Source organism: Centropristis striata, chromosome 15, assembly GCF_030273125.1.
Source record: "Centropristis striata isolate RG_2023a ecotype Rhode Island chromosome 15, C.striata_1.0, whole genome shotgun sequence".
Classification (NCBI taxonomy): domain Eukaryota; kingdom Metazoa; phylum Chordata; class Actinopteri; order Perciformes; family Serranidae; genus Centropristis; species Centropristis striata.
In genome coordinates, this window is record NC_081531.1 from 31,708,553 (window position 1) to 31,720,170 (window position 11,618).

At 38.0% G+C, this 11,618-nt stretch overlaps 1 protein-coding gene across 1 annotated transcript in view; it reads left to right on the plus strand.

Annotated features, from left to right (window-relative positions):
* The first annotated feature begins 640 nt into the window (after nucleotides 1–640).
* The window catches only part of LOC131986242 (ryanodine receptor 1-like), a 65,007-nt gene continuing 54,029 nt past the window's right edge, over nucleotides 641–11,618 (plus strand). Inside the window, exons 1-22 of the mRNA XM_059351095.1 lie at nucleotides 641–685; nucleotides 4,807–4,926; nucleotides 5,023–5,121; nucleotides 5,293–5,313; nucleotides 5,599–5,673; nucleotides 6,320–6,398; nucleotides 6,487–6,599; nucleotides 6,684–6,783; nucleotides 6,872–6,968; nucleotides 7,907–7,981; nucleotides 8,074–8,230; nucleotides 8,342–8,506; nucleotides 8,611–8,732; nucleotides 8,836–9,022; nucleotides 9,115–9,250; nucleotides 9,369–9,464; nucleotides 9,912–10,030; nucleotides 10,184–10,317; nucleotides 10,430–10,671; nucleotides 10,779–10,971; nucleotides 11,061–11,277; nucleotides 11,347–11,451. Coding sequence (XP_059207078.1) covers nucleotides 641–685; nucleotides 4,807–4,926; nucleotides 5,023–5,121; nucleotides 5,293–5,313; nucleotides 5,599–5,673; nucleotides 6,320–6,398; nucleotides 6,487–6,599; nucleotides 6,684–6,783; nucleotides 6,872–6,968; nucleotides 7,907–7,981; nucleotides 8,074–8,230; nucleotides 8,342–8,506; nucleotides 8,611–8,732; nucleotides 8,836–9,022; nucleotides 9,115–9,250; nucleotides 9,369–9,464; nucleotides 9,912–10,030; nucleotides 10,184–10,317; nucleotides 10,430–10,671; nucleotides 10,779–10,971; nucleotides 11,061–11,277; nucleotides 11,347–11,451 — 2,697 coding nt within the window. The remainder of the gene's footprint in view (nucleotides 686–4,806; nucleotides 4,927–5,022; nucleotides 5,122–5,292; nucleotides 5,314–5,598; nucleotides 5,674–6,319; nucleotides 6,399–6,486; nucleotides 6,600–6,683; nucleotides 6,784–6,871; nucleotides 6,969–7,906; nucleotides 7,982–8,073; nucleotides 8,231–8,341; nucleotides 8,507–8,610; nucleotides 8,733–8,835; nucleotides 9,023–9,114; nucleotides 9,251–9,368; nucleotides 9,465–9,911; nucleotides 10,031–10,183; nucleotides 10,318–10,429; nucleotides 10,672–10,778; nucleotides 10,972–11,060; nucleotides 11,278–11,346; nucleotides 11,452–11,618) is intronic.

Consider the following 11,618-nt stretch of genomic DNA (forward strand, 5'->3'; position numbering starts at 1 on the left):
TTTCAACTAATCAATCTAAATATATTACTAATAAATAAAATACATAATGAGAATAAAAGTCTATTTCATCTTACTGAAGGGAATGTTGATTTAGTCCATTTATCTTTTTTTTCTCTAATGGATTTTTATAGCATATTGTACATGTAAAGTCAACAATTAGGTGAACAATCAAAAACCATCTGATCAGACCATCAGGTCTGCATTTCAGTCTCTGAGCTTGAAGTTATACACTGGGAAAACCACAGCCAATTTGGTCTTTTTATAAAATTGGTCCCTTATTTTGGGAGTTCTCACTTTTCTCTCTCAGTTTAGCACTTAATTTAGTGCAATGTTTTTAACATAATAACAAAGTGCAAAAAAAACAACAATGGGGTAGATACCATCACAGGGACATTTGAGCTCAGATTTGCCAGCTTGCTCCACCTCTTTATGATGCTGTAATGAACAGGAATGAACAGTCAATCCCTCTGCCTCATACCACAGCCAGGGAGAGGCACAGGACCCACACTGCCCTTCAGAAACCTTCACCAACATTGTCTTGCCTTATGTGGGGGGCATAAAGGCACCCAGAGTTACAGGACTGAGGGAGACATACAATTGTCCATTTTTCTCAAGGTTTTGCTTTTAATGCCTTGGGAGAATGGCAGAAGGTGCAGATGAGGAAGAGATTCAGTTCCTGCGAACAGTAAGTGATGCTGTCTGCTTCTTCACAAAAAGTTTTAGTAAACTTATTAAGTCAACAATGTACAATTAATAGCCCTTTGTGTAATGAATTGTTGAATCTTAATAGGTCATAGTTTTTTCTGTGCTGGATAACTTTCTTTACATAGACTGAACACTGATTGCTAAGAACAGGTGGCTGGTTTTGTCGGCATTGTTATCTATTTATATCCCAGCAGGTTTCTTGATACTGTGTTGTTTCAAAGAAGGAAACTTCTGGTGCCAGGTGACAGAAAATCCACAGTCTTATAACAGATCACCCAAAGCATTTAGATACAGTGACATAAAAGTATTGTGTTTTTTTGAGACTGACACCGCCATATTTTCTTTGATGGTCAGCATTCACTTTGATGGCAATTAGGACAATTGAATATTTGTTTTAAAAAGTAGTTGATTCAATTTATAAAGCAAAAATCAACCTAAATACAACATTCAATTCTGATTTGTATGAATAGATTGTGTAACAGGCAGTTTTGTCTAGATTGGTGAATTTGAACATATCCATCCGGAAGCAATATGGGAGGCCACCAGACTCATTTGTTGGCAAATGCTTGAACCAATAATTAATTAAAAGCAAATGTAGTGTGAACTGATGGGCTTATTTGCACTGTAGGTTTTTTCTGTCTTTGCTTGTAGGTTGAAGATAAATTTGTTTGATCAAAAATTCTTACCACATGCCATCCTGTTAATATAGTATCATCAAGTTGTTTTGCTTGATGTTATTCCAGATTAAATGCTTTCACTGTTCTTTTTCACTTTTTGAGGGAATGAAAAAAGTAACAATTTCAGTATTGTGGGTAGTGTGCTATAATTTGTATTTGTATCAATGATATATATTTACTACACTGATAATTCATGTCATTAGATACAAAGCACCAATTTCCCTTAATTTTAGAAAAAGAAAATACATTTAAAAGATTGCAGTATGCCAAACTTATTTTTTTGAAATTAGTGATTAATTAAGGACTTATTTGCCCAAACATCATGTAATGTGTACTAATATTGTTGCTTATAGAAACAAACTGTTACGGATGGTGGTCATCTCATACAGACTACTCATTCTCTGTATGTAAATATTGACTGCAGCCCAAATGTATGATTAAGATGCCATGTTTTTTTTTTTTTTTAAATTAATTCATATAGTCTTTTCGGAGGCTTCCATACATTTCAAAGTTTTACTTCAAAGTTTTCCCATTTTTGCTCGATTGTTCTCACAGTGCATGTTATAAAACATTTAGTTTAGCTTATTTTTTATTTGTTGACATCACAGTTTATTACATGTTACACATTGATACGTTTAAATCAGTTTATTTTTGCTGCATTACTCAACCCTAAGCTATCGGATTTCCACTTTAGATCTCTGTGCCAAAGTCTACAGAAGGGCATTGTGGCCCCACAAGTAGTCTTCTGTATTCAACACTTTCTATTTGGATAGACAGCGTTGATCTCAGCTATTGTAGATATTCCACACAGCATCACTTGAGTTTCTTTAGACCCTGGTAACTTGAGCCCAGCCTGGCACTGATCATCAATAGACTTAATTTTAAGTATCACTTGAAACTCAGTTCCTTGAAGCCTCTTGATCATAAATTGTGTGTCTGATGTGGGACGGCAGTCTGTGTTTTTGCTGACACATTCAAATGTTTAACTTATTTAATCATGGCCATAAATAAATCTATAAAGGAGATGTTTCCAGTTGGCATTGTCTCAAGGCTTGTAACACAGCACTAAATTTGAATATGTTAACAATGTGTGATAAAGTTACTGTCAGTCTGGAGCTGTTCACCCTGAACTCAGAGTTCTATATATACTGTGTGAGGATTAGCAAGTTCAAAGCTTGCCCCATTTCAGCACCTGCTTACATCAGTCCATGTGGGAACTTTTACTACTAAACTAGAATTGTTCCTTTTCAGAGGGCGATTTCAAAACATTTTGTCAGATTTTTAGTAGTTCTTACATGACAAATCACCTGTGAAAAATGGTTTAAATGTAAGATAAACACCCTGCTGCTGGCTTCATGTTGTGTTGGTGCCATCTGTCTTCAGTCAGTCTGTCTGTCTGTCAGTCTGTTGGTGTTTCTGCCTGTAGACACATTCTTGTCCACACAGTAACTTGGGAACAGAACGTGACAGAAACTTGATACTTACGTCTGTCCTTAGCTATGGTAGGATTGTCCATTTGTCGCAGGGTCTCTTATATTTGCTGAATTGTCTTTAAGGTTGCAACACTGTCAGATTCACTTATTACTTAAATGTAAAGACTGGAGTAAATCATTAGCAAAGTATTGGCTTGACTTTCATGGCCACTGTATAGAATAGGTATTTCATTGTTATTGTTGAATAAGATATTTGAGTAGACCGTGTATTCAGGATATGAGATAGAGTAGATGAAGAGAGAACACTACAAACGATTACTCACGCACAATACAAAATTCTCTTGAATTGATTTTGTATTTATTTTATAATCTGTTGCAATTTTACAGTTACAGAAAAAATAATAAGTCACAAACTACATTAAAGTATGCAATAGTTTAACCCAAATACAAAATCTGTAACTATGTTGAACTCTTTTTACCAAAATGACGTGTTACTTACAGGCATGTGTATTGGTTAAGAGTATGAATGAACCAGAAGCATTTGCAGGTAGAAACACAGCTGAGTCTGAAGTTTTGAGCTGGGAGGAATTTGGAATATTCCCCTCCTCAGCAAGCTGACTAATTCCAGAATCGAATCTGTGCAATGTGCAATTTTTTTTTCCTGGCAGTCAAATCCTAAATATCTGTTGCTCTCCAGAAGGGGATGTGTGAACAGCAGGTGCAGCGGCCTGAAATAGAGATCTGAGGGGGAGTGGCTGGTGTCTTGGAGCCAGAGAGGTGGGGAGATTAGAGCTGGGCCAGTGACAGGCACAGAGAAATACACTAACAGGACAATAACAACTGAAGGTTAAGAAAAGTTGTGTAAGGAAACAGTTTTTTCTGTAGATTATTTTACTAGTGTCTTGTCTCAAGTTTCTTTCAATTGTTGGCCTCAATGTTGTCTCTCTGACTAAAGATTTGTGGGACAAAATAAATTATTTATTTGGCGAGACACTCTCTGTGTACTTCTAAATTAGCTTTAGTTATGTCACCCCTCATAAATATAGTAGTTTTCAGTTTGGGTTATATGGATTTGACCTATCAAATCATGAGTCATGAATGGCAAGTTTAATATCCTAAGCTATGAAATGTAAGAGGCATAATGTAATTTAAGGTTTACAGAAAGGGTAACTCTATAGATTTTACAGGTCCTAGTCAGAACTACAGTACAGCATATGTGAGAAAAAGCCAAAAGCCTTTTGTGAGCTCAGAGGCAGCTGCAAAAACTCTGAAGGATGAAGTCCAACAGTGTAACAGGGTTGCAATGCTAAATGTGTGTTTTCTTTTATGATTAAAGTGACATTACAAGAATACGCAGTTCTCCTGTGAAATGATAATATACACAATCCGAGTTGGTATAACAAACATTTTAGATTTTTAGTTTAATTTGGAGTGTTATTTTAGTTACACTGTAAAAAATGTTTGTAGAAATAACAGTCAAATTCTGTCAAATACATCAGAAATAGGGCGTAAAATTAAAAATTGTATATCACCGTATTAGACACTTTTAATTACCGTAAATCATGGAATAGCACAAAACTTTTACTTTTTTCTGTCATAAACTTGAAGAAACACACAGTTTCGCTGTAAAAATATAACATTTTCATGCAAAATTTAAGGAGAAATACCATGATGTTGGAATGAATGACACAATTACCCTAAAAATAGCAGGATTATTCAGTCTAAATGACAGTTTTGATATGTATCTGATATTTACATTTAAATTGAGAATAGAAAATCCACTCACTGTATTTTTTACGGTGAAGTTCTGGTAACCACAGCTGCCGGTAATATATTTTACAGTGTACATGGTTCCTGTACATGAGAATGATATTTCCCCCAGACAGTTCTGTTTGGGGATTTTTTGATGCATATCAATCCCTCATGTTTTCGTGCAAAAATGACCCTGAAAAACCATCTTCCTTTACCCTGGACTTGTTTTGTTTTTGTAGGATGACCAGGTTGTGCTACAGTGTACTGCATCTATTCTAAAGGAACAGATCAAGCTCTGTCTCTCATGTGAAGGGTTTGGGAATCGTCTGTGTTTCCTTGAGACCACCTCCAACGCTCAGGTAATAAAATATATTTTTTTAATGCCTTTGATGTAGTTTCATTAAATATTTTAATTTCGACTATACACAAGGTTTACTGGTTGTCCTGTGTTTCAGAATGTCCCTCCAGACCTCGCTATCTGCTGCTTCATTTTGGAGCAGTCCCTGTCTGTGCGGGCGTTACAGGAGATGCTGTCAAACTCTTCTGTGGACGAGGTGAGACATAATTCGGGGGAATTGAATACTACTTGGTAAAATTGTGCATTTTTTCCATGGGATATACTGATGATATAATAAACAAACAAAAATGTATTAATTCAACAACTGTAACTCACTTTGTTTCCTTTCTGCCACATGGTCCTTCACTCTCCCATCTGTCAACCATAGGCTGTCGATTTGGACAAATGGGTATGTTTGCTCTCCTGTCACTGTCTGAAACTGAAAATTCATGTCATAACTGCATTGCAGTTACCTTTCACAACCTTATGAGTATTATTATACGTAGAGTGTTATCTTGCAACACTGTTATTGTTTTGCTCATTTGCAATTAGCCTTCGTTTTACAACTGTGGACTGTGGTCTTTAAACGTACCCTTTTGAAATGAACAAGGCGAAGGTGTCACTTTGAAGGGGTTCCAAAATCAGAATGATAACCTTGTTTCTCAATCTACCTGCCTCTACCTCTTTCTTCCAGTCGTCACAAGGTGGGGGTCACCGAACTCTTCTGTACGGACATGCCATTCTTCTGAAGCACACTCACTCCAGCATGGTGAGCACATTTTCAAGTGTGGCCACTGCTAGATAGATAGATAGATAGATAGATAGATAGATAGATAGATAGATAGATAGATAGATAGATAGATAGATAGATAGATAGATAGATAGATAGATAGATAGATAGATAGATAGATAGATAGATAGATAGATAGATAGATAGATAGATAGATAGATAGATAGATAGATAGATAGATAGATAGATAGATAGATAGATAGATAGATAGATAGATAGATAGATAGATAGATAGATAGATAAAAATACAATAAAAATACAATAAAATATAAAGTGTCTAAAGAAGGAGTATGTATTAAGGAGTAGAATAGAATTCCAGTGCAGAATAAATATGAATATAAAGTATAAAAATGTTGGTGCTATGAAACAAATAAGGTGCAATGAACAGTGTGCATAAAGAACACATAAAGTGCATAGACAGTATGTAATGAACCAGACTATTATTTGTTATTGTACAGTGTAATGGCATGTGGCAGGAAAGATTTTTTGTATCTGTCCCTGTGACAGCGGAGCTGGAGCAGCCTGTGAGAGAAGCTGCTCTTTTCCTGTATATTATTATCTAATTTGTTTGGATTACATGTCACCTCACTACACTAAGCTATTGTCCTTTTTGTTTACTCTGCAGTACTTGTGCTGTTTGACTACTTCACGCTCACTGACGGACAAATTGGCTTTTGATGTGGGCTTGCAGGAAGACTCCACAGGTGGCTATGAACTTTACTGTCTGTTATGTCCCACAAACCCAATGTAGATTTCTGTATTTATTTATTTAAATCTATGTATCCTTCACAGGGGAGGCTTGCTGGTGGACCATCCATCCAGCCTCCAAGCAAAGGTCTGAAGGCGAGAAGGTCAGAGTGGGAGATGACCTCATTCTTGTCAGTGTTTCCTCAGAGAGATACCTGGTAACCAAGATTTTATTTTTTGCACTTTCACTGAAAATATGTCATCAGTAAATCCTACCAATACTGCCACCTGCACATTTTCAGCATCTGTCCTATGCCAGCGGTGACTTGATGGTAGATGCTTCTTTCATGCAAACACTGTGGACGATGACCCCTGTGATGTCTGGGTGTGAGCTGGCTGAAGGTCTGTAATATTGGTTGTTGCTAAAATGTATCTTTTGTCCAAAAAACACAATCCACTATCTTCTAGCAAAACAATTTCTTTCCTCTAGGTTTTCTGACTGGAGGGTATGTGCTCAGGCTGTTCCATGGTCACATGGATGAGTGTTTGGCAATCCCAGCAGCCGACCAGGGTGACGACCAGCGCAGGTAACCACCGTCTCTCATTGCTGTACATGCCGTCATTTATTAAGTCACTGTACCAATAGATTTTGGTTGTTATGTAATTCTTGACCATTTTCCAATCCATACCCCATACCTTTTTCTATTGAAAGACTTGAGTTTGGCTGAGAAACTGCCAAAGTTTTTGAGAGAACAAAACTTATTTTCTTTGTTGTTTTCATTACTTGCATTCAATGGCGGTTCTAGACCAATTTTACTGTGGGGGCCAAGGAGGGGCCAGTGTTTATTCAGAGGGGCACATTAAAAAAACGGCAAAGATGGTATTTAGGCATTCAAAACCTTTATTTTAGCTTATTTAAAAATACAATTTAAGTATGTTTGGAAGATAAAAATACACTGATTGAAACAATGAGATTACCAACAATAACAATTATTTTTGTACAACAATGAAATTTCTCAGTTTTGTGCACAATTACTTTTTATTTTATTTTGAAAGTGCAGTACAGTGAGAATGATTTTTTGACTTTTTTTCTTAATACACAAGCTTTTATTGCACAATTAAACTAGTGTACAGTGTACACATGCTGGGTTCCTGTTGTGTACAATGAGGTATTGTTTGAACCAAATATAGGTTAGAATTGTTCCGTTGTTCATCGTTATAAATTGATCATTTTACTATTAATTTGACACAGGGGCCACAGCAGGGGCCAAGGGCTTCTTCACAGGGGCAGTGGCCCCTGTAGGCCCCTGTGTAGAACCGCCACTGCTTGCATTCACTACCCAACATTACTTATGAGGGTTTCTCACCAGAAATTAGTTTCCAGGGTGGTCCCTGCTCTGCTATACCACCTAAGATAGTAACTAAGAGAGTAACTGAGAAAATGTGCGCGCTATCTGACAGTTTCAAGTGTCTGCAAGTTGATTGTCGTAATGTAATTTGGCTTGTTTGTTGTTGTTTTTTTCAGGGTTGCTCATTACGAAGGAGGGGCTGTATGCAGCCATGCTCGATCCTTGTGGAGACTTGAGCCACTACGTATCGCGTGAGCATTCCTTGCATTTAAATACGTGTAAATCATTTACATTTAGTGAAGTTACAGTATACTGAGGCTCATTCATCTGTGCCTCTTGGTAGTTGGAGCGGTGGTCACATTAAATGGGGCCAATCTTTCCGGATACGTCACATAACAACTGGCAGGTACCTTTATCTGGATGAAGAGAAAGGACTTCTGTTGGTGGATCCAGAGAAGGCAATTTCTAAGATGTCAGCCTTCTGCTTCAGAATTTCAAAGGTCTTTGTCAAGCAAAATCAGCTCTGCCAACTGTTAATTTAATCTCCATTGTGTAGATGTACGGATTCTTACAAGCCTGAATGAAATACACATTTGTTCTTTAAACTACAGGAAAAAATTGAAGTGACCCAAAAGCGAGACGTGGAAGGCATGGGCATCCCTGAGATTAAGTACGGAGAGTCCATGTGCTTCGTACAGCACGTTTCAGCCGGCCTTTGGCTTACATATGCTGCCGTTGATGCCAAATCTGCCCGTCTGGGTCCTCTGAAGAGAAAGGTAAAGTAGAATTATACATTATGAAGATCAGCAACAATAAAATTTACAATGAATGTATGAATGAGTATATGCTCAAGTTTTAAGAGCAACTATTCAATTCTTAGGCCATACTCCATAAAGAAGGTCACATGGATGATGCACTCACAGTGGCTCGATCTCAGACTGAAGAGTCCCAAGCTGCCAGAATGATTTTCAGCACAACAGGCCTCTTCAACCAGTTCATCAAGTAACACTGCTCCATTTTATCAAATAATTTGCTAATAGACTTGGGTTTTTTTAAGCTAAAGCATAATTGTTCTTGTATTCTTATGTTCTTTTGATGTCTCCAGAGGTCTAGATGCTCTGAGTGGGAAAAACAAATCTGCCAACACAACATCTCTGCCTATGGACACAGTGGTGCTCTCCCTGCAGGACCTCATTTTCTACTTCCGACCCCCCGATGAGGAGCTGGAGCATGAAGATAAACAGTTTAAGCTGCGCTCTCTCAAGAACAGACAGAATCTCTTCCAGGAAGAGGTTGGTCTCCATACTGAGGAATGGCTATATAAAAATGTGTAACAGTGGCTTGTTTTGGTGTAAATTTAGTTTGTTTTTTCTGTTTTTAACAGGGAATGATTACTCTTGTCCTGGACTGTGTTGATCGGCTTAATGTGTACAACACAGCAGCCCACTTTTCAGAGTATGCTGGGGAAGAAGCCGCAGAGTCATGGAAGGAGATAGTAAATTTACTCTACGAATTGCTCGGTACGCCCATCTGGTGATATTAGCTGAAATATTACTGTATTTCCAACATCTAGCCACCTTTCATGATCATGAGTATGAATCATTAACAATCTTTTTTGGTTCTTTTGGTTTTGTGAAGCTTCTTTGATCAGAGGTAATCGTGCCAACTGTGCCCTGTTCTGTGATAACCTTGACTGGTTGGTCAGCAAATTGGATCGTTTGGAGGCGTCTTCAGGTATACAATATAATTTATTTTATTCACTTAAAATAAATAAAATTAAGCTTAATTAAAATCTACAATGTTGATCTCTGTTCCTCATAAGTTCTCTCCAAAAGCCAACATATATATTAGAATGATCACTTAACTGTGAATGATGAAAGTGTCTATGTGGCTTAGACCCAATTACTTGAAACTGAATTTGAATTGTTACAAACCACATACAGAGGGATCCAAATAACGAGATCATCTGACAATATGATGCATTTGAAATAATAGTATTCCTGCAACAAACACTATGTGAAGCTTGCGATCACTGTAAAGTATTTTTTGTCTGTAGATTGGTGTATTACATTATATTTATTATTTGTACCTGTGTATTATATTGTATTGTGCTTTTCTACCATAGCATATAAACATGTAGTAATAGAGTTTATTTATATATTGTCCCATTTATTATGACAGGAATCCTGGAGGTCTTGTATTGTGTTCTGATTGAGAGTCCAGAGGTGCTGAATATTATCCAGGAGAATCACATCAAATCGATCATCTCTCTGCTGGATAAGCATGGACGCAATCATAAGGTCAGGAACATCCATCACTATTGGCTGAGCTGTTTACTAAGCATGCTGAGCAATCTGTTTACAGTTAATACATTCTTTAATATATAAAACATTTTGTCAAATCTTGAGCTACAAAGAACAATCGTAATTCATTTTTATCTCCTTTTTTGCCAGGTCTTGGATGTGCTCTGTTCGCTGTGTGTGTGTAATGGAGTTGCTGTAAGGTCAAATCAGAATCTCATCACAGAGAATCTGCTTCCAGGTCGTGACCTCCTACTTCAAACCAACATTATCAATTATGCAACCAGGTGGGTCTGCTTGTGTGAACACACTTCAATACGGACCAAAGATGATTTCTATCCTTTAGTGCTGAATCCCAATTATCTCAAAATCTGAGTTGGTTTTTTTTCTGTTCTTCAGCATGAGACCCAACATTTTCCTTGGAACTTGTGAAGGATCCACTCAGTATAAGAAGTGGTACTTTGAGGTGATGGTGGACCATGTGGAACCGTTCCTAACAGCTCAGCCATATCACCTGCGTGTGGGTTGGGCTCTGACCGAGGGCTACAGTCCTTACCCTGGTGGAGGGGAAGGCTGGGGGGGCAACGGGGTCGGAGATGACCTCTACTCCTACGGTTTTGACGGGCTTCACCTCTGGTCAGGTAAAGTAAACTGTGTATGACTTAGAAATAGTCTTTAAGTCTTATTAAAAGCTCTTTTATCTGTAAGTTTTTCATGCAATTGATTTTGTAAATCTTTTTTTCCACAGGACGAGTGCCGCGTCATGTTGCCACACCCAATCAGCACGTTCTGGCAGCAGAGGACGTTGTCAGCTGCTGTCTGGATCTGAGCGTGCCCAGTATTTCCTTCCGAATAAATGGGCATCCTGTTCAGGGCATGTTTGAGAACTTCAACCTGGACGGCTTGTTCTTCCCTGTTGTCAGCTTCTCTGCAGGCGTTAAGTAAGGCAGTGTGAATTGTATAATGGAATATTATGGATTTATTTTTTCTTTAATAAATACTTATGTCAATTTTCCACCCCGACTGCAAGGTTGCGATTTCTCCTCGGAGGGCGTCATGGGGATTTTAAGTTCCTTCCACCTCCAGGATATGCTCCATGTTACGAGGCAGTGCTGCCCCGGGACCGTCTGAGGATTGAGCCCATCAAGGAATATAAGCACGATTTTGACGGTGTTCGCAACCTGTTGGGGCCAACTCAGTCCCTCTCACATACTGCCTTCACTCCTTGCCCTGTGGACACTATCCAGGTATGATCCTATTCCATACTTTGTTGCATCCTCATCTTTTCCACCTCACTGAATTTGTTTTTCTTTCAGATTGTTCTTCCTCCTCATTTGGAGCGCATTCGAGAGAAGCTTGCAGAAAACAGCCATGAGTTATGGGCTGTTACTCGCATTGAACAAGGGTGGACCTTTGGAGCAGTGAGTGCTTTCAGTGTTTGCCATCAAAAATACAAGCGTACAATTAGCATTTCGGTAACACTTTCTATGAAGACTACATCTATAGTGCATTATGAGCGCATTCATAGTGAATTATAATGCTCATTATAATCAATCATAATGCATTATGACTGCACTCATAAACACAT